Source organism: Cyprinodon tularosa, unplaced genomic scaffold (genome assembly GCF_016077235.1).
Source record: "Cyprinodon tularosa strain WSP-4 unplaced genomic scaffold, ASM1607723v1 ctg171, whole genome shotgun sequence".
Taxonomy (NCBI): domain Eukaryota; kingdom Metazoa; phylum Chordata; class Actinopteri; order Cyprinodontiformes; family Cyprinodontidae; genus Cyprinodon; species Cyprinodon tularosa.
Window position 1 is genome coordinate 1,571,789 of NW_024038541.1, and position 21,977 is coordinate 1,593,765.

At 36.4% G+C, this 21,977-nt stretch overlaps 1 protein-coding gene across 3 annotated transcripts in view; it reads left to right on the forward strand.

Moving 5' to 3' along the window:
• The window catches only part of dock8 (dedicator of cytokinesis 8), a 79,404-nt gene that overhangs the window by 37,228 nt on the left and 20,199 nt on the right, over window positions 1-21,977 (forward strand). For all 3 annotated transcript variants that reach the window (XM_038281490.1, XM_038281492.1, XM_038281491.1), the window contains 26 exons: window positions 4,223-4,372; window positions 4,531-4,611; window positions 4,799-4,961; window positions 6,502-6,638; window positions 6,908-7,001; window positions 7,406-7,568; window positions 8,163-8,280; window positions 8,378-8,448; window positions 8,793-8,937; window positions 9,046-9,147; window positions 10,383-10,478; window positions 10,552-10,786; window positions 10,873-11,037; window positions 11,130-11,308; window positions 11,672-11,764; window positions 12,699-12,794; window positions 13,512-13,661; window positions 13,949-14,062; window positions 14,194-14,349; window positions 14,884-15,017; window positions 15,993-16,156; window positions 16,511-16,662; window positions 17,998-18,180; window positions 18,377-18,503; window positions 18,810-18,894; window positions 18,988-19,084. In XM_038281490.1, the coding sequence (XP_038137418.1) occupies window positions 4,223-4,372; window positions 4,531-4,611; window positions 4,799-4,961; window positions 6,502-6,638; window positions 6,908-7,001; window positions 7,406-7,568; window positions 8,163-8,280; window positions 8,378-8,448; window positions 8,793-8,937; window positions 9,046-9,147; window positions 10,383-10,478; window positions 10,552-10,786; window positions 10,873-11,037; window positions 11,130-11,308; window positions 11,672-11,764; window positions 12,699-12,794; window positions 13,512-13,661; window positions 13,949-14,062; window positions 14,194-14,349; window positions 14,884-15,017; window positions 15,993-16,156; window positions 16,511-16,662; window positions 17,998-18,180; window positions 18,377-18,503; window positions 18,810-18,894; window positions 18,988-19,084 (3,450 nt within the window). The remainder of the gene's footprint in view (window positions 1-4,222; window positions 4,373-4,530; window positions 4,612-4,798; window positions 4,962-6,501; window positions 6,639-6,907; window positions 7,002-7,405; window positions 7,569-8,162; window positions 8,281-8,377; window positions 8,449-8,792; window positions 8,938-9,045; window positions 9,148-10,382; window positions 10,479-10,551; window positions 10,787-10,872; window positions 11,038-11,129; window positions 11,309-11,671; window positions 11,765-12,698; window positions 12,795-13,511; window positions 13,662-13,948; window positions 14,063-14,193; window positions 14,350-14,883; window positions 15,018-15,992; window positions 16,157-16,510; window positions 16,663-17,997; window positions 18,181-18,376; window positions 18,504-18,809; window positions 18,895-18,987; window positions 19,085-21,977) is intronic.

Consider the following 21,977-nt stretch of genomic DNA (forward strand, 5'->3'; position numbering starts at 1 on the left):
ATATCTTTATCTTTGCATTTCACCTTTATAATGTCCCTTGTATTGGTTTCCTCCATAAATATTTCCTACACTGCTAGGTGGAAAAGAAAAAACAAACCAGACCAGTTTGCCTTGCGAAACTTATAACATGTGCTTTTGGTTAGACTTTGGCCTCATATTGTTTTTTTTCTTTTACACAAACTGGAATTTGCAGGTCGAAATACCACAAAGTAGTGAGCCTTTTAATCTCTGATGTCAGCAGTGGTGTCTAAAGTACCCACATTTGTTACTTAAGTAGAACTATAGATATTGCAGTTTAAAAAATAAAAGTTGGCGTATCAACTTGACCTCTTTACTCAAGTAAAAGTGAAAAAGTATGTGCTCCAAAAACTACTTAAAGTAGTTTAAAAGTATAAAGTATCCTTTAAAAAAAAAACAGCCAGATGCCACTATATGAATTGAAAGCTCAATTTTACGACTATTTCGAAAAAAAAAAAAAACTCTTTGAGATAGGGCCATGAATGAGGGAGGTCTTGTTGGTCTCCATCTCCCGATACGCTCTCGTCTGTGTCCGACCTTTAGACATTTCACATCTTTTTCTGAATCCAACATTGTAGCATGGCATAGACAATTCATTTTTGAAGAACACCTGCTTGCTTCTTATGATTTCCTTTGGCCTCAGCACAAATTTGACGAATAGCTAGTGCTTGCGTTAATGACTCATCCAATTACACTATTTTTCACTAGATGTGGATGGCGCCAATTATCTGCATTGGATGGAGCACATGACGTGAAATAAATATTTGTAAACATTAAACCCGAAGCCAAGAGTGACGAGTAACGATTGTTTTAAAAATGTAAGGAATAGAAAGTACAGATACTGTGAAAATGTAATGAGTAGAAGTCAGAAGTAAGAAGAAAAAGAAGTAATGGAGTAAAGTATAGATACCTAAAAAGAGTACTGAAGTACAGTACATTAACAAGGTATTTGTAGTTTGTTACTTGATACCTCTGGACATCAGTTAAATTGCAGTTACGTGTTTAAAAAAGAAACTAAATCCTAATACTACATTTTCGTTTTAACAGTTGACTAGGTGACATTCTTACTAACTAAATAATACAAAGGTATTCATGAAGAAAAAGTTGTTATAATTGTTTTAACATGGGCTTTCGGGGTTCCAGTGGGTGTGGCAATGGTGTGTTTTTCTTTTTTTGTAAACCCGAGACTTAAAGCATTATAATAAAGATTGTTTTTTAAAGCCACTGCATTTAAAGCTGAATTTCTTTTAAGGCTTCCCAAACACAAGGGGTGCAAATTGAGGGAACTTAGAAGTAAAAAGAAGATTATAAGCAATGAAAAGATGCTGTAGTGCTGTTTTTAATCTCACTGCATATAGGCAATCCTAAAGAGTGACGTTATCTCAACAGGCTTAATGTTTTTGTTTTTTTGATATAATTTGATGCAGAGCAAAAAAATGTGTCTTTGTAGAGATGAAACACGTTTCTGTGTTCACTGCGAGAAAATACATTAATTCTCTCCCTGCATCTGTGTCTCGCATGTCATGATTGGAAATAAGTTGCTGTCGAAGGGTTTGTTGTTTCATTTTTGTTTTCTTTTCTCTCAGGCTGTTTTACGTTTATGAAACATGCTGCAGATGTTTGTAAAATTCCAGTTAATACTCTGGGTTATTAAAAAATGTCCCTCTGAGTGTGCAGAGGCAGGCTTTGGCCCAACAAGCAGTCTACTTAGGATTTCAAATACACAGATGTAAAACATGCAGCTTTAGATCAGGCACGCAAACAAATACCTTTATTTTCACAGCTAGAAGAAAAGCTTTTAAAGAATTTTTCACTGCAGATAATAATCCTATGTATTTTCGAATGAAGTTTATCAGCAATATATTAATCATTCCTAATTTAGTCAGAAGTCAGACTCACGGGGCGGGAGGATAGAAGATTATTAAGCATGTGTCAGATGTTTTTTTCCAACACAGAGCTGTTTTGATTGCGACCATTGGAGGTGGATTATGCTACGCAGTTGCTAATTCAGCAGCACCAGATGTTCTTCGTCTGACAATGCAGAGCTTGTTAGGGCTAGGCGGACACATAGCCCTCTGATCAGAAACTATGTCAAGTTGAAGAGCTTGTTTCTAACATTCCATGTGTCTCATTTCATCACACTTTAATAGTGATTTATAAATGTGGTCTATGCTGATTAACCTTGTGAAAACTTGGCCTTCATTTAACATATTTGAGCTTTTAATGAGTGAATGTTGCATGTTCAACTGTACTAGCAGCTGGTTTAGATTTGAAATTAAAATTCTAAAAGAGTGTCATGCAAATCTGTCCATCACCTTTACAGACATCCCAAGTTCCAAAAACTCATTTCAGGGAGATGCTTATCCCCCCCTCGCCATGGTGTTATCATTCCTCACCATGACCAGTGCCCCCTGTAGATCATATCCTGGCCCCTGTTATGGCCCCTGTACTGAAGACATAATACTTTTTTTCACAACAAATAAAATAAAAGCTTTTTCTTGACTTCTAATTCAAATTTATAGAAAACTGTAGTTTTAAATATTATATGTTAAGTCAAAAATAGGTAAAATTCCTAAATTACCTCATAAGAAATAGAATTTTTATTGAACCTAATTGAATAGAAATTTCTCTTCATGCAGCTATATTAATATATTTGAATCCCTTCCCTGTTTTTTGTTTCATGCTTTTCTGTGCCCCCATGAAAAAACGCTGGCCCCCTCCTGGCCCCCTGGTAAATTTGGTCTAGATCCGCCACTGTTCCTCAACTTCACTAGACGTGGATATACTTTAGTATATTCTGCTGTGAAATTAGTCCTATATTTTCATTTTTTACTCGAGGATTCAACCTCTGCCGTTTCACAGGATGCACAGCTTTGAGTGGTAACTAGGTGACTGCCAGAGAGTATCCCCAAACTTGAAGTGAAACTTCTATTCAATTAGGTTCAATAAAAATTTCTATTTTCTTATGAGGTCATTTATAATTTCGGAATTTTACATATTTATGACTTAATATATAATATATAAAACTACAGTTTTCTATAAAATGTGAATTAGAACTCAAGAAAAAGCTTTTTTTTTTTTCAATTGTTGTGAAAAAAAAAAACATTAAGCAGATGAAAACTGGGATCCTATCTCAATACCACTGAAGCTATCACCTTATTGTTTTAAAAAAATTAGTAAATCAGAATTTGTAAAAAAAAAAAAAAAAAAAAAAATGAAGCACATCCAAAGGACCTATCAGTAACCATGTCTGTTCCAGCACATATCATCATTAGAATTTCTATTAAGTATTATGTCTTCAGTACAGGGGCCATAGCAGGGGCCAGGATATGACCTACAGGGGCACTGGCCCCCGTTGGTCCCTGTCTAGATCCGGCCATGTTGATGAGTGATGACACCGTGGCGAGGGGGGATAAGCATCTCCCTGAAATGAGTTTTTGGAACTGGGGATGTCTGTAATCTGCAAATGATGCTTGAATTATTACCTGCCCGCTCTCACTCGCATTAAAAAAACACCACTGCGCATTCTAAAATCCGGGATAATTTATCCGACTTGCGGGCATGAACAATTATCAGGGAGACTCCCGTAACTTCCGGGAGACTTGGGATGTCTGCCTTTAACCTGATACCATAAAATAAAATAAGTCACATCCTATTTTGCTTTGACAGACTGGATCGTTGTCCTACTGCTTCACAATAATGAAGCCACTTTGTTTCAGTTGAAACACATTAAAGATGTGGTAACATAACCTGACAACATTCAATGGGTGTGATTAAGTTTGCAATGAAGCAGAAAAAGACATTGCATCTACCTGATATGTTATGGTGGGGCTTAGTTTAAAAAAAATAGTGTGATGACATACTAATCTGAGTCTTTTAGTGTGCGTGCTTTTCTAGTCAGTGCAGCAGAGGCCTTGTGGCTTGTACAGAGTGATTGATGGAGGTTAAAATCCCTGCAGTGAATATGATCACATGACACACAGCGGGTTCATCCACATAAGGACATACTGTATTCTGTCTGCCTGCAGGCTGTTTTAAGAGGGAGAAGAGAAACCGTAGAGTGCATAGTCAGCTATGCTTTTCAATCTATCTTTTGATTCTGCTTTCATTTACAGTACCTTCTTTGAAGTGATGCATTTATCCAGCCTTTGTAGGACTGTTGTTTCTGAAATATGGTCATTGTTTCATTCTTTATATCTTTCAGATATCAGAGAACTTCTACTGTGATCTCAACTCAGAGCAGTTTAGAAACTTTTTGAAACCTCACACTCCACGTGTGGATCCCTCCACCCTGGCTAGATCTGGCATCTTCTCCATCACCTATCCTTCCCCTGATATATACCTGGTCATCAAGGTAAGGAGAGGTTTTTCTCCTTAAATAATGGTGTAAAAAAGACCAAAAACATTAAAGATCCCTGATTTTAAATGAATTGTTTAACTGAAGATATAAAGTCCACCCTGCAGTTCACTGGTTTGTGAAACTTACTTGTGTTCTTCCTGTCTGTGTTTCAGATTGAGAAGGTTCTCCAGCAAGGAGAGATCGGTGACTGTGCCGACCCATATTTAACAATGAGGGAGAGTGACTCTACAAAGGTAAAGTAGCAGAGAGATTTGTTTGGTGTGTCAACTGGTTAGCTTCACAGAAATATGCTGGTCCCGTGACATTTCACTCCTTTCTTCCCTTAATGATACCAATGCTTTCTGTCGGTTCAATGTTTGGCTGTAAATGGAAAAGTAATGAGTTATGGATTTCTTTTGCTGTTTTTTTTTTTTCTTATAGAACAAGGACAAATTAGAGAAACTGAAAGGCCACGCCGAGGCCTTCTGCCACAGGCTGGGCCGCTATCGCATGCCGTTTGCTTGGGCAACTGTTAACATCATGGAAGTCATCTCTACTGCTACTTTTGAGCGTGATGTCACAGACTCTGATAGCCTAAAAGGAGGTGTGTATGAGTTTGTCATTGAGATGAGAAAAATAAAGTTTTGAAGATATACCAGTCAACACAGATTGTATTTTATTCTGAAGGAGACTTGGAAAAACATTATTAAATTAAATAACTTTATTCAATTATTATAATAATTAATTAATGATTATAATTAAATATAATGAATTGATAATAAACAGCTTACAACAGTAAAATGAACATTACCATTTTAAACTGCAGCATTGATCATAATGTAAACAGTATAGGAGAAAAGGAAAACCAATAAAAATAGTGGTTCAAAAGGCAATTAATATGGAAAGGTTCACAAATATGGTGCAAAATGCAGTATAACATTGAGTTGTAACCTATTTAAAAGGATTATAAAAGTTCAGCACGTTGGTGTTAAAAAATAATGTTGCAAATGGGATGCAGAGTCCAGTTCCTGCAGTGGATACTGCGAAGCCTCTTTCCAGAGTGCAGCAGAGAGAACAGTCCATTGTGGGGGTGTATGGGGTCACATCATAGTTTTGAGCTAACATATTTAATACCTCCTTCACTTTATGTTGTCCAGGTTTCTTTATCAGTTTCACACAAGTGACAATGGGGTCATTCATAATTGATTGTAATTCTTTGGTAAGTTATTTACCTAGTGTCAGCCGTTTAGCTAATTGTTCTTAGGTTGTCACCTATTTATATACTGCTATATTACATTACATTTACTTTTCCTCATATATTCAAGTACATTTAATTTAGATAAGCTTTGTTTTAGTGACTATCTGTTACAAGATTTCTGTTTTGTGTCCAGTTAACACTGATTCTCCCTTTAGCTTGGGAGATGATTTACAGAGAGAGAGAGACGCTGCAAACGAAACACGTCTTCTAAAGAAGGTTGCCAGTCAAGGATATGAGGAAAAAAGCTCCTCAACTTGAAAGGAATAAAAATAAAAAAAATAAAAATTTAGAAAGAACAAATAAAAGTTCCCATAGACTATGTTAAAGCCTCATCTGAAAAATAGACTCTTTTGGAAAATATATCTGCAGAAATAAAATCAACTTTTAAATTTTCCCCAGGCAATTACCAGGTTACTGATTTATTTTTGCAAAGGAACATAAGTATATATATATATATATATATATATATATATATATATATATATATATATATATATATATATATATATATATATATATATATATATATATATATATATATATATATATATATATATATATATAGTTTTTTGTTTATAGCAAAGAACACTCTGATCCAGTAGACACAAGAAAACTTTAGCAGTTGCCCATGTTGCTGTAATTTGACTTTTGTGGATAAATTGGCAAAATGTTTTCTAGATAAGCTCAAAATATTACCGAGTTCACATTTTAACCATCTGTGAAAGATAGCATTATCTTCAGTAATGGCATCAGTAATGGCATCACAAACTGATATGAAGAGAAACATATCCATCTACACCTGCAAATACTGGTCCTTATGCATAAATATTTGAATTAATATTATTTCATGTAACCTTTTTATATTCTTTATTTGCTTTACCTGAAGGTAAATCCAGCAGCATGGATCGGAGAGCGCAGCTTCCCAGGAGGAACTCGGAGCGTTTCTGTAACATGGAAGAAGCATGTTATAATGTTCACACCTTCAAACCTGCTACTATTACTATCACCACGATCTTCAAACAGGTTAGACAGACACCCCCTTCCAAACAAAACAAAAATCAAACGTAAAAAAAAAAAAAAATACTGAGATAGAGGATGTAACAAAGACGAGGGCGTGTTCCTGCTTGCCTTTGTCCCTCTGTGGAAAGAGAAATGGGGAAAATACCTCTACCTCTGCTAATGTTTCTGCCCATTTATTCAACTTTTTTAAATCAGCGTTATTTCACACCTTCTCAATCTAGGCATTCATGTACATCAATAAAAATAGAATATTGTGCTTGTTTATGTTTCAGGAGGGGGATCGTCTAAGTGATGAAGATTTGTTGAAATTCTTGGCTGATATTAAGAAAACCTCAACGCCTCAGAGAAGAATCAAGACCATACCAGGTTTTTTCTAATTGCATTCAAACAATTTCTGCATTACTTTCGTCTTCTTCCTTAACCATCTATTTTCAAAGCTCAGTAGTTTTTGTCTGGTCACTCCGATTTTGAAACATGCTTCTTCATATATATTATTATTACGCTTGGATATAAAATCCTGCTTTAAAATCTTTCTCCCTATTTCTTTGCCATATTTGGTGACATGGTATCAAACGGGCCTAAAATGTTTATCTTAAAAGGAGATATTGATCTAATTTGATACAAAGCCAGAAAAGGTATTTCACTGAGCGTAACATTGTTTGTTTTCTCTTATCAGTTTGTGTCTATATCTGGACCTAGATAAAAAAACAAACAAAAAAAACCCTACAGATTCAGTATATATTTACCAATTAAAATGTATTTTTCTTCAGGTTGCATTAAACTGGACATGTCTCCAGTCCACGACACGCCACAGGCCTGTCTCTCCACAGAGCTCATCCCGCTCATACCTGTGGCTGAGAAAAATGTCCGCCCTGTCAAAGAGGTTCTTGAGTTTCCCTCCAGTGAGGTTTATGTCCCTCACAACATTTACAGGTGTGTTGAGCAGCTGCTCCATATTATAAATTCAAAATATATATTTATAAACATATGTAAATTGATATACAGTAGCGCTTGCAGATGTGAAAACTGAGCAGTGATTGATGGTATGATTCTCAAACAGGGTGTTTGCTCTTGCAGAGATTCTTTCTCATAAATGCCTCAGGCAGATAAGAAAGTAAAGTTTTTTTCATCTTTAAACAAACATATTTAAACTCTGGCGCTTGCTGCTATGATACCTTGCCTGTGTTTACTTTTACTTCACAATACATTGTGAGCATGAATAATTGTTCAAAGAAGCAATCTTTACCAATCAGATTTCAGAATCATCTGATTTCAGCATTTGAACATTAATTCAAGTGAGCTTTGACTTTTTATCAGTCTAATATAAGTATTTTATAAATATGCTTTTTTTTCTTCTTGTAGTTCATTATCTGATTAGTTTTCTCTGAAGTTTACCTTACTGCCACTTAGCTAGGTTATATCTGGAACAACAGTGTCATCTAGTGGATTGTTTTCTAATTGCACTTTTTGATTTTTACAAAGGAAAAACATCTGATCTCTCCATCATTTCCCCTTTTTTTCCTGTAGGAACCTGCTGTTTGTCTATCCCCAGAGACTCAACTTTGTCAACAGGCTCACTTCAGCTAGAAATATCACCATCAAAATCCAGTTTATGAGTGGAGAGGACCCGAGCAGCGTTCTTCCTGTGAGTACAGCTGATCAAAACAATCCTTAAAAAGACCAAATTTCATCTAATGTCTTTTGTTTTCAATCATTTTTATAATGCTTATGTTTGTCTTTAGGTTATTTTTGGGAAATCCAGTGGTCCTGAGATGTTACAAGAAGTTTACACCCCTATTACATATCATAACAAGCAAGTACACATTACTGTTCTCAGCACAATGTGTTAAAATATCAGTTTAATTTATAAGGAAAGTGCATTAAAAATGTCAACATTTCTAAGAGAAAAAACAGATTTGTTACTCTTTAAATTTATTTTTGCATAACATCATATTTTCTCCATTAAATTATCTCTTTTAATTTCATCATTTACAACAGCTCAGCTTTAAAAATGTTTTATACTTATTAATAATTTCCTATCAGTTCAGTCTTTTTTGTCACACTTCCATCAGCTGATTTTTGTCATATTCAAACCCTTCATTGTCATGTCTCTTCTTTTTATTTGTCTGTTTTTGTTTGCTTGTTTACTCATCTCAGGTCTCCAGACTTCTATGAGGAAGTGAAGCTTTCTCTTCCAGCCCGTTTAACAGAGAGGCATCACTTGCTCTTTACTTTCTACCACATCAGCTGCCAACAGAAACAGAACCAGAGCGGCAGCTGTGAGACCCTCATTGGATATTCTGTGAGATTTTATTTGTCATCCATAAAACCACTCCCTTCAGACTTTAACATTTTTAAAACCTGTGTAACTGAGCTGACCAAATGAATATGTTGTGTCCCTCTGGTGTAGTGGCTGCCGATACTAAACTGTGATCGCCTGCAGACGGGGCAGTTTTGTCTGCCAATCGTTTTGGAGCGACTGCCTGTCAACTATTCTCTACACACTCCTGAGGTACGAACATTTTAAGTGACCAACACCATAAGGAACATAATGATTAAGTGAAGGAAAAAGGCTACATGGTCTTCAATGTTTTTTTATTACTAGAAATCTTTGGTTTCTGCAGCGCAAGTGCAATAACCCAAGTCAACGACTGTGTAGTCTTTCTTTAACTTTCTACTGTGCAGATTTTTTATGTCTAAGGGAACATATTCCAGGACATTACAACTTTTTTATTTTTTATGTTTTTTTGTGCTATATACACTATTTTTTATATTGTCTGTCTTTTTTTATATATATATATTTTTAATGGCATCTTGCTTTGACTCTTTGTACCCTATTTAACCTATTGCAGACTTTGGCCCAAAATATCAGCTGGCCGATGTATTGACCTATCTCTACTCTGATTTTATTTCTACCCACCATCTAGAGACTGGAAACGTTTTCATTTTTTCTGCTCAAAAAACTTTAAGCAGTTGATTAAATAGAAAGTAAAAGAACAACTGTCTGAAAAAATTTGTTTCATTTAAGTCTGGACGTTGCATCTAGAGATGGATAATAATGAATTAATTATTCTATTTCAGAAAGTCTAGTAAAATTACAAATTTAACACATTCAAACAGTATGTAAAATTAATGAAGGAAAAGTGGTATATAGGCATGAAACTCATTGAATCATAGGCCTTCTCCTTCCTATAGTCATTAGACCAGCCATCTTCTCCATTCCTACTTATGACTGAAGTTTCCTCTTTTTCTGGAAGGGAAATATCTGTCTTTTGGAGCCTCCAGCAGCTTTTCTCTCTGGATTACCATGTAATTAGTTCCCATTAACCCTAATCAGCTTAGGTGTTCCTACTGAAGAAAGCAGTGCCCACAGCATGGTGCTGCCTCCATTATGTTTTACAGTAGCGATGACGTTCCTAGGTTCATCGGCAGCATTTGGTTCCAACACCTCCCAAAATTCTGGAAAAACCTTGTGTTGCTCAATTTCTTGTTGTACCGTTCTCTTTGGATTTTTGGAGGATGGATTCAATTATGAGATTCTCAAATTTTGGGTTATTGTTTTCTAGCCCTAAAGGTATGAAAGAGGATTCTGTGGTGGAAGATATGTCCGAAAGCTGTTTGTGTATTTTTGAATTGTGCTCATGTGTTTGTGCCCCCTCCTTCCCAAAAGTTCTCTATGAACGCCTCCCCTCTCTTTTGAGAGGATCAAATATTTGGAGGACTGAAGTTATATATTGTTTCTTGCAGAAACTTCCACCCCAGGTTCCTCCTGTGAAGTGGATGGAGAGTCACAAAGGACTCTTCAACCTTGAGATCCAAGCTGTCTCTTCTGTTCACCCTCAGGTAATTAAGAATAAAAGAAAATTATTTTATAACAACCCCTCCCACCGTAACACTTGTGCACTATCTGCATCAGGATAACCACCTGGAACGTTTCTTCACGCTGTGTCACGCACTGGAAGGTGGAACTACGTTCCCTGTACGGATCAGGGATGAGAAGATTCCTGAGAACAAACTGGAGCACGAGCTGAAGCTCAGCATCATATCTCTGTCCTCCTCAAACCTAGAGCCTCTGGTGCTCTTCCTGCACCGGGTCCTGGATAAACTCTTCACGCTCATCATGCAGCCCATGGTCATTGCTGGTCAAACTGGTAAGGCAACATATACTTTTGTTTGCCTTTTCAGATTTCAAACTTCTAACCATGTTTATTTGTGCACACGTGTCCCTTACTTTTAGCCAATCTGGCCCAGATAGCATTTGAATCAGTGGTGTCCATTGTCAACAGTCTACATAACAGCCAAGAGCTGTACAGAGACCAGTTGGGAAGAAATATCCTGTTAGCAGCTTACCTTTACTGGGTGTTTCGCCTTCCTGATCCTCCCCGGGACATGCAGAATTCAGGTAATGTTCTAATTATCAATAAGAACGTATTTCCAGGCACAATCTGCAGGATGAGGATTTATATTTCTTTTTTTTTCTTTCTTTGTGCTCAGGCTCAGCAGGTTCAGCTCCTTCATCAGACAGTCGTTACATGACAATAGGTCCTGCTACGGCAGCCAGAGTCGGCTGCATGCTCCTCCAGTCCAGAGTCCGCAGCAGCAGCAACCCTGACATTCCTGCTCAGCAAGCCTCTGAAGAAGATGTAGAGATCAAAGATATCCTTTCTGCCAAGGTAATTTGGAATAAGACCAAGCAAATCCAAATTAGGAGATTATAGAAAACATTAAATAACCTAACTATTGGCTAGGTATAAACAAACATGGAATAGGATGTTAAACTAAAGCTAATTGTTTTCATTCACTTTATAAAGGGAAGCATAATATTTCTTTCCCTAAAAAAAAACCCTATAAAGCAATTGCATAATTAGCTTGTCTTCCCAGATTGTTTTAAGAAGTAGTATTCTTTGATAATTCTGGTATTAATCAAACAGAAATGTTCTTGACAAACCTGATAGATCTGAAATGGCACAGGTTCGATCTGATTTATATTGATAATAAAATCATCCATGATGGTTGATGGAACGTTTTCTCTGCAGGGTCATAACTACCCGGGGAGCCGCGTGTCCACCTACGTGGAGGCAGGCAACTATCAGAACTCAGGAGGGAGCACCAGACCCTCCAACAGAAAGGTATTTCTAAAGAGAACAGACTATAAAATGTAATCTAGTGTGATATACATGTTTCTCTTCCATACAGCTGGTTTTATTTTCTGAAAAATAAACAGAGAACTTTTCTGAATGAGAGCAGACCAACAGGATGCAGTGCCATGTTCAAAAAGCAGCTACTGTTTATCTTTATATCTATTTTTCTATTTATTTTGTGTAACTATTATTAACAGCTTTATAGAAACAAAGCACTTTGGTCCTTGTTTGGGCAAGCTGACAGACTTTAATTCTTCTTCTATGAAATTACAATTCTCTATTGCCTAATGTCTTAACGAAACAAAAAAAAAATAGATGTATTTTCATTTTTGAGTTCTTGATTTGAATAGAGTTCCTGTGCCGTTTGAAGATGCACAGTAACTGATTTAAATATCTCGCTGGCCTAGAAAAGTATGGAAACGTATGGAACCATGTTTCCATAAGACAAAACGTGGAAGAGTTGTCATCATTTAAAAAGTAAAGGTGACTAAGATGTGATTTAACGAGATTGCATTAATCTAATTTTTGTTCTTAATTCTAGTCTCCAGTTTGAATGTCTGCTTGCACATTGTCTCTGCTTTCATCAGTCTTTCATCAAGTCAGTCTGTTGTCCGGTCTAAAGTCCAGTAAAATAAACACTATTATGGTGCCACGCTATAGACTAGGAGCATTTTTTCCTCAGTACTTAAAGGTGAAAATACTGATGTTTTGAAGAGCACCAAGATATAAACGCCAACAAGAGGGACCTTTTACTTTCCTCTCTTAGCCACAAGGTGGAAGTATAACACAGCGCAGTGGGATTAGTCAGAGTTCAGTCAACACTGAGCCCTGTTAATGATCGTTCTTAAATTTCATTTAGATCGAAAGTTAAACGGAGGCTGTATTTTTTTTAGTAAAATTTTTGTATGTTTCTTTCTTACAGCAATTTCACGAGGAGCTTGCTTTGCAGATGGTCGTCAGCACTGGCGTCTGCAGAGAAAACGCTTACAAATATGCCTGGTTCTTCTTTGAGTTGTTGGTCAGTGGCAATTTTTACACGCTTTTCATGGCTCCATAATTGAGATAACATGTAAGACTGAGATAAAATGTGAAATCTCTATTTTTTTATTAACATTGATGGTAAATGGATAATAATAGTAATAAATAAACAAATAATATTAATTCAAACTTTCTTGAGTTATTTAGTTCTGTAGGAACTCTCCTTTGTTTGAAATTTTAACAATATCTTTCACTGAGCAGACATTTTATGGTAGAATTTAAGATCTAGCCAGGTAAAACTAATATAGAATATTTTATATATATATATATATATATATATATATATATATATATATATATATATATATATATATATATATATAAAATGTAAAACCTTTTTTTTTAATCATATCAATCATATTTTGTTGTAATGGCCCTGATCACGTAGGTTGGTGTGTGGTTGATTGTGCTTTTATCAGTGCCTAGAAATGGGTTTACTGTACCTAAGATGCCATTTATGCAAAATTCACCACTGATAAAAAGAGAGTTAAAACCCTCTTATCTATCAAATATTTGTATTATCTTTGCCATAGTTAGTGTTCTTTAATTCTTAGAAATGGCAAAGTAGATATTTAATAATGTGTTGTTTTTTTAAATCAGGTTGTTCACACCAGCTTCCTTGTTTTCTGGCTTTATTTTTTATTTTTCTTCATGTTTTTCTAATCTTATTATATTATTCTGTGTGTTTGTTATTCAGGTGAAAAGCATGGCTCAGCATGTGTCTCAGCTAGACAGGTACAGTGTCCCTCGGCGGAACCGCTTTTCTGACAGATTCAAAGATGACATCACCACTATCGTCTCCGTGGTCACAGCAGAGATTTGCACAATCCTTGTCAAACAACAGAAGGTGATGAAAACATTAATAAGACATTAAACAGCTGAGCGAATTCAAGAAACTGATCCGCTTAGCTCGAGTCGCCAACATGTTCAGCAGAGGAACCCCTCTACAGCCTCTGCTCTTCTAAGCGGGCTGTTTCAGTGCTAATATTGCCTGTGTCCTCTAAACAACAGGGAGGTGGAAGTGCTAATTAAATTTGTCTCTGTGGTAACAAAAGCTCAGCTTGCTCAGCTAGATCCTTGGTGAGATCCGGTCAGTGCAGCTTACTGATTGCTGTTTGTTGACTGTTGTTTCAGGAGCTAGAGCAAGCAGAGAAAATCAACATCAGTCTGGCCTTCTTCCTCTATGACCTGATGTCCCTCATGGACCGAGGGTTTGTCTTCCAGCTTGTGAGAAACTACTGCAACCAGGTGAATTAGTACTCACACACGAGCAGAAGTATTTCAGGCAATTTTTATTTTTAACAAAAGCATTTTTCGTATAATAAAAAAGCGAAAATTGATATTGACCATTCCTGTTTTCTTTCTTTTCTTGCTGAAAGATGTCAGCTAAGAGTATTTCAATGCCGACTCTGATCAGCATGCGCCTGGAGTTCCTTCGAATCCTCTGCAGCCACGAGCACTACCTCAACCTGAGCCTCTTCTTCAGCAGCCCAGCCTCTGCCCCCGCCTCTCCCTGTCCGTCAATCTCCTCACAGGTCTGCCCTCTCAAATGCACATGTTTGCATCAGTAACTTAAGCAACCTAATTCACTGGGGTCCTAAAAGAAATCAGGTTTTACAAGCTTTATTTCTGCATAACACTGTATGGTCGTGAGTATCAAATAAAAAAACTCAACAGGTACATTTAAAAAAAAATTACAATATTACTGGACATTTCCTTTATTTAGTAAATCAGTTCACTGAGGGGGCACTGATGTTTTTAGCCCTTATTTCTGTAAATTGTGACGGTTTTCCTGACAAAACCAATGAAAATTGGACATTTAAGATAATATTACATGAGACCTTTGAAAATTTTTAATATAAAAAAAATCATTATGGACCCGTGGGTGAAATATGAAAAAGAAAAACTAGACAACAAAAGACCATTACAAATATCAACATTAATGCCAAAACTACTTAAAGAGCAGGTAATTTAAAGAGCAAGTTTAAAAGGAAAATAGACAGTACCCAAAAATCTGGTTCTAGCTTCTGTGCCTTTGTTTATTATTTAATTTTGATTTTTTTTTCCAGAGTTCCGGCTCCTACCAGGAACAGCAGAGGATCTTGGCTCTGTTTGATCTTTCTCAGGAATTCAAGCAACAGCATTACCTCACCGGTCTGCTCTTAACAGAACTGAGTGCTGCACTTGACATGGAATCAGAGGGGTACGGAAGAGCTGTGTCAAATTATTTGCATTTGCTCTCTTTTATTTTATTCTATTTAAAACCCTCTCTATCTTCAACAAATGATGATATACCGTATTTCCCTCTTGTCACATTACAACCAAAAACTTCAATGCAACCTACCTGATAGACCAACTCAGGGTATAGCACAATTATGATTAAGCCAAACTTCAACTGTCTGGCCAACATGCATACAGTAACTGTAGGTGGCAAAAACAAAAGCAAACAAACTCTGCACTCGTCTTTGAAGGCCTCCTTCTCCTTACCAAGCATGGTAATGGCACCTTAATGGTGTGGGAAAACCTTTTTTTTTTTTTTAAAGAAGGGAACAGAAATAAATAGGGTTGAAATTAGGAAAATCATAAAAGAAAAGCTGCATGAGGATGAAAACACTTAAATCTGGGATGTAGGTTGATCTTCTAACAAGACAATGACCCTAAACATGAAGAGCTATAGTGGAATTGGTTAGTTTCAAGACTTCATGTTATGGAATGGCTGAATCATTCCTGAATTCACTTTCATTAAAAAATGAATGAAAAGACGTGAAAATTAACATTTACAGATATTATTCATCTGTTCTACTAAGCTTGAGCTTTTTAGCTAAGAAGATTAGTAGATTTACTTTCTGGGTGTCTAAATCTGGTAGAAATGTGTTATAGTCTATATTATTGCAATGGAAATGCATACCACAGTTCTTTCCATTTTCATCTTTAAAATAAACAGTAAACCATTATTATCTGTTCTCTTCACAATTATTACACTTTATTATTATTTATTAATATCATGATATTATTATTATTATTATTATTATTATTATTATTATCATGATAGAATAAAATACCTGTCACCTTTTTTTGGCTGTTCTGAGGAAATGTGATAAGGTTCAAGAAGCAGGACTTTTTTGCAAAGCTTGGATTGAATCACATTGATTGACTGTTTTTTTTTTTCTGTTTGCAGGGGAAAGGTTCAAAGAAAGGCAATCAATGCAATTTACAGCTTGCTGTGTTCCCATGATCTTGATGAGCGTTGTGTTAAAACTGAGGTCAGAGCCAAGGTGGCTGCTCTCTACCTCCCCCTGGTGGGGATTATTATAGACTCAACAAACTACCTTGATTTCACAGGTATGTGGGAAAGTATAATCTCATGGGTGGTTTGCAGTTTTTTTATTTATTTATTTTTTTTACTTTTCAGTCTTTGGAGTAAATAAAAAGAATTACACCTAAGTGTTTGTGATATAGAGGCTGTGGTGCTTACTATTAATGAGGTCTAACGAGGTTCAAGGTTAATGGGATGCCTTTAATCAGCAATAAACGACAATGAAGTAACTTTGTTTTTATATATAAATGTGGCCATCAATCTTTTTCCAACCTGATATGAATGTGTTCACTCTTACGTCTGTTTTACCTCTGATTAAGACGCAGCTGTTTAAATCTTAAAGCTGTAGCTCCTCTCTGCTTCTTGTTTGTCTCATTAAGTTTCTGACACACGAGCCAGCAAAAACAAGACCAGCGAAACCGAGGATGACCTTGAAAACGTGCCACCTATCAATCAGTCTGTTGCCATGGCGATTGCCGGGAATCCCTTCAACACGTTGGGGCGTAACGTTCTCATCTCCATGGCCTCCCTGGTAAAGTTGATCCCTTTTAATTTTTGAATGAGAATGGCCGTTGTGGAGCGTTGAATTGTTTTAAAACTTCTGAAAGGTTCTGTTATTTGAGCGTTTTGGTTCCCAACAGGTGAGCTGCACTGATGCTGATTGATTAGCTGTCAGAACCACACACACTCTTCATCCATCCCGCAAAAAGAAAAAGGAGGAAAAAAAAACTCACACGCTCATTCACATAAACACGCACATCTGTGGGAGATGGTTTATGGCCAGGCATTGCCGACATAAGTGAACAGGGCCGTCCTCCCTGACAAACACATCCATCAAGCTGTGGCTGCAACAACAGCAGCACAGGCACCAAACTGAGCACCGCCATTCTCTTCCGCTCCAGAACATGAATCAGTCCCCTCGGTATGTTGTTGCGATAAATGTTGTGGAAATAGCGGGTTTTTTATGCAAACGAGCCATTGGTCTGGTAGTCGTCAGAAACCCGAGGAGCGGCAGCCCAAGCTCTTGTTCCTTGTGTACAGACAGCTCGCCTTCAAACAGAATATTCATGAATCGTTTAGTCATTGCAGGAGAAATGGAAATGCACATTTTCATATAAACAATGGCATGTTTTCTGTTCACACGCAATGGTGTTTAATGTCTGTTCTGGTGAGCATTGGTTCTGTCCTCCTCTAGACAAAAATAGACCTGGGTAACTAGGTTGTAGGTGGGACACTTAGGGCAGTGGGAGCCTAATGGCTACATTTATCAAAAGTGCCACGCAATGAAGCTGCAGTAGTCATCCAAAGCAGTGATTCATCATCACATGAATGAAGCTAAATTAATCTGCAGTAGATTAAAGGCCTGTTGAGATGGGGAGGAACCATGCATCCTGAAACCAGAATGAAAGCGATGGCCAATCACTTCCCAGCTGGTTTAAAGAAGCTCATGGTTAATATACTGTTTGATGCACATGATGATATATCTCAGTTCAGCCCTCTTAAATGAAGATTGTTACATGATTTTGTTCTAGTTTACATATTTAAAAGGATTCATAAAATCTTGAGCCAGCTTTACAAGGCCATAATATATTGGGATTATACAGATTAAAAGGTTTAAAATAATAATGCATGATTCAGTGTAATTTGTGAGTCGAACTCGACTGGGACACATGCATGCTGCTGCAGAAATGCAGCAGTCTCATAGAAAACAATTCTTTGGTTGTAGGTTTTAATAAAACAAATGAATAACATTTTTGATTTAAGACATTGTCAACCTGTTATGATAGCAAACATTATCACTCTAAGTTGTATTTGATCTTTTTTTTTTCTTGGATATTTCTTGAGTCTGTCTTCCTTCTATTCCCAGCAAGGTAAATCTGTTGCCACCTTGGCTGCAGACACCAGTCGCCACCTGCTGGTTTGTTTCCTCTGGGTAATGAAGAACGCTGACCGCGACCTTATCCAACGCTGGACCGTGGATATGCCTCCTTCCCAACTCAATAAACTGCTGGAACTCCTCACTATATGTGTGTCCTGCTTTGAGTACAGGGTCAGTTGTGGATCCTTTTGTTTATTAATTGTGCAGATTTGAAATTTTTTCTTTCGTGCAAAAATATGAGGAACTAGTACAGTAGCCAGTTGCATGTCATGTCTTGTTTAAGTTTGCATAGTTTTTGTTACAAATTGTTTGCAGTGTGTGTGTTGTGCTTTCAACCTGGGGATGTTGTCTTAATGTGGATCTGCAGGGTAAGCAGAGCAGTGATAAAGTGAGCACACAGGCCTTACAGAAATCCCAGCAAGCTAAACTGCAGCTAGAGGAAGCCCTGCTGAGAGGAATGGGAGCCCGTGGAGAGATGATGAGACGGGTTGGAGGTAACGCATATGCTGTCATTTTGTGCTTTTGTTTTTAGGAATAAAACATTGAATTGCTTTTTCTACCATAATTAAAAAAATAGCAGCTAGAAGCCTAAATTAGTTTCACACACACCTTTGCAGCAACAAGGTTAAGTCAATGCTTTTACATTTTTCTAATGACTGAATAATCAACTAGTTTTATTTCAACTACAAATAAGTCCTGCTTTGAACTCACTGCATCAATTCTATAAGAAAATTCTTTATCAGAAACAAATGTTATTCCATTTACACATCGATCATTAGCCCTATTTGAATGTCTGTCAGGAATGGACAGAACGGGTCAGAGAGAGAACCTGCGCTGGAGGAAAGACCTCACTCAGTGGAGGCAAACAAACGACAAACATGATAAGTATGTTTACCTAATGAGACTGGCGTGTTTTTCTCACAGGCACTTTTGACCTTTTTTTGTCATTTTTGTGTAACCTTCACTGTTTTCCTGTAGGACAAAAGCAGAGTTGGACCAGGAGGCTCTGATCAGTGGGAATTTAGCCACAGAGGCAAACCTTATCATCCTGGACCTTTTAGAGACGATAATACAGGTCAGAGAAATGTTGCTGTTTATAACCATATCTCAGACGGTCACTTAGTTTATCCCAAGTACAGAAATGCTGGCAAATTGATTCAAATACAATTACAGGAATTGTTTATTTTGTGTCGAGATAACTGCTAATGCTGAGATACTGAATAATGAGTTCCCTAACCTAAACCAACATGAAGTAATACTAGATGGAAAGCTTGATAAACGAAAGCAAACTCTGACCTAACAGATGGGTTTTAAGATTTAATCCCATCTTAAATTTCATAATTTAACCTCTAAGTCTAGGTTTTTCTAAACTGCAGTGATGCTATGAAAATATTTCTTAACATTGTTGGTCCTCTTAATTCAGCTTCTAATTTCTCAGCATGCGAAACTTCTTTTACCAAACGTTGAAAATTCCTTGTTTATATTTCCAGTGTCTCTCCCTGTAATAAAATACATGAAAAATCAACATTTACTTTAAAAAAAACTCCTTAGTTGCTAATTTGTTGATCAAACTTTGCAGCAGTGTTTGTTTCAGAAAGTTGGAAGAAGTATTAAAATACCAGGATCAGATTTAGGATTCAGAATTGTTCTTTTATTCAGCCTTTTAATTATGCAGTCTTAGATGATATCCCGTTTTACCTTTTTACATTTATCCTTAGTGTCAGTCCTATGTTTATAATGTGTAAGAGGTCCAAGTTGTTTCTATGCTGTAAGAGAAGGTCATAGTTGATTGTTTCTAGCCTTTAAAAAAATTAAAACAAGGGGTAAAAACTTTTTTTTATTGGATCAATAAAAAATATTGTATTACCTTTGGTTAGACTGCTGCATGTCTTTATAAAACACAACAAAATTCGGAACTTCTAATATTTCACCATGACAAAAAAAACAACAAACAAGACGAATAGAAGCAAAAACAACAGGGCAACAAAACATAGCAAAAAAAAAAATGCATTATCTCTTTGTTGCACAAGCAAAATCAACTGTAATGTCTAATGTGACGTATTGCTATGCATGAATTTGGTTTGTCCACTATTTATACCTAGAATGTTTAAAACGACTGAACAAAAATAAATGTTTGAAAATTTTGTCGGTCGTTACTGCCTGCAACATGAATATGATTATATCTCAACCACAAAAAAAAATAAGTGAGAAAAAAACTTAGTAAAGCAATTTTCTGTGTCAAGTACCTTTTGCTACCACAAAAGTAAAAACATTACTGTTTAGTTAAATGCATTCGCATGTTACATTTGCATGCACACAATTAATTCCTGTGGGCGTCAGCTTTAGGGTTGATAGCTTCTTACCAGAACAAGCTGGGGTCATACTGCGGGTCAAATATCAAAGGAACCAGTAAGAACTGATGATGTTCCAACCTCTTGGATCAACATTATTTTTATCTGAATAATGTGCAAAGAAATGGGGAAAGGAGTAAAAAATCTGTTGTATAGGTAACCCATACAAATAGGCTTATGTTTTATAGTTGTTTTTCTTAGGAGAACAGTAAAGATTGCTTTAATATGTTTGGGAAAGAAAAACATGCTCATAGTAAGATTAGTTAATGAAAAACCCACATTTATATGGCGGGAGGTGGTTTATTTAGACAAAAATCTGAAATCAAAATTAATATAAACTTCTGTTAGAAAAAAGGGAAAATTAATCTGACTACTACAAAAAACAACTCCATATTTGCTTTCTTTTAACATCTATAATAATGTTACAATTATGATTTCCAAATAAACACAGACCGATATTTAGAGAAAAAAAGATTGCTTAGATTTCAGTTTAGAGCTTTGTCCTTCTTATGAAAAGGGAAATTGCAGCAGCTTTTCTGTTGGAGGAAACTGATAACTTTGACACTTTCTCTGACATCTCATTAAAAAGACTTTAATACAAAGGAAAACCTTGAACTGTGACGGTATTCTCACCTTATTATTTTTTTAAACCTACATGTTTTGACTCGATGCCAGAAACTCACAATGCTCCCTCATTTCCCCTTTATAATGTCTGCTGACTTACATTTTCATTACATTCTAAATATGAGGCGATTTTGGGAAAACATGCTTCTGACATTTTCATCTCAAAATGAAATGCATAAAATAATTGTTTTATTTTTAAAAGTTTGCACAGAAACAATTAAATGCCAGATGTTTTGTTGTTTTTGTGGCACCTGGCAGAATGTTGTCTGTTAAATCCTTTTTTCCGCACTATCTGCCGCTCCTGCGGAGCCCTTCACAGTGCTGGCTTCACACCGGCTGTGTCTACAGTGTGGCCTGAGGGACATTTATGGCTCGTGGAAAGATTTTTGTTCCTCCCCCCCAAACTGCAATTCAGTAATGGTACTATTTTGATGACCAGCACAGGCGGTTGATAAGGTGCAGCAGGCAATTTAAAAAGAAAGAGTGACCCATATCTTGTTCTTCGTGCAAAAAATAACCTCTGACAATTGACCTACTTTTTTGCTTTTATCAAAATATTCTGTGCTTAGTTTGTTGTTGGTTTTCTTGTTAGTTTTTTTTTTTGTAAGATAATTTTTTAAGGTTCTAGTGGCATTAAATTTGTTTATTTTTTTTTGTTATTAAGCAGCTACGTAATGGGATTAGAGAGGGGGCAGAGATGCAATAAAGGTCAACATGCCAGGACTTGAACCGGTGTCAGCCTCTGAACATGGGTCACGCGCCTTTTCCCTACCCCCTCCCTCTCCCTGCTTTATACACACCTGAAATTTCATAAAAAAAAAATTAAAAAGTACCACCATTTCTATAACAGGATAATGTTAAAGTTACACCAGAACAGATCAAGTCTGCAGTTGAGTTTAACCAAGACTTTTGAAAGCTTCCATATTCCAAAACCAACATTTTCCTGAAGACCGTGGGTGGTGTTTCATATATGCACTTCTGACTTGAAAAAAA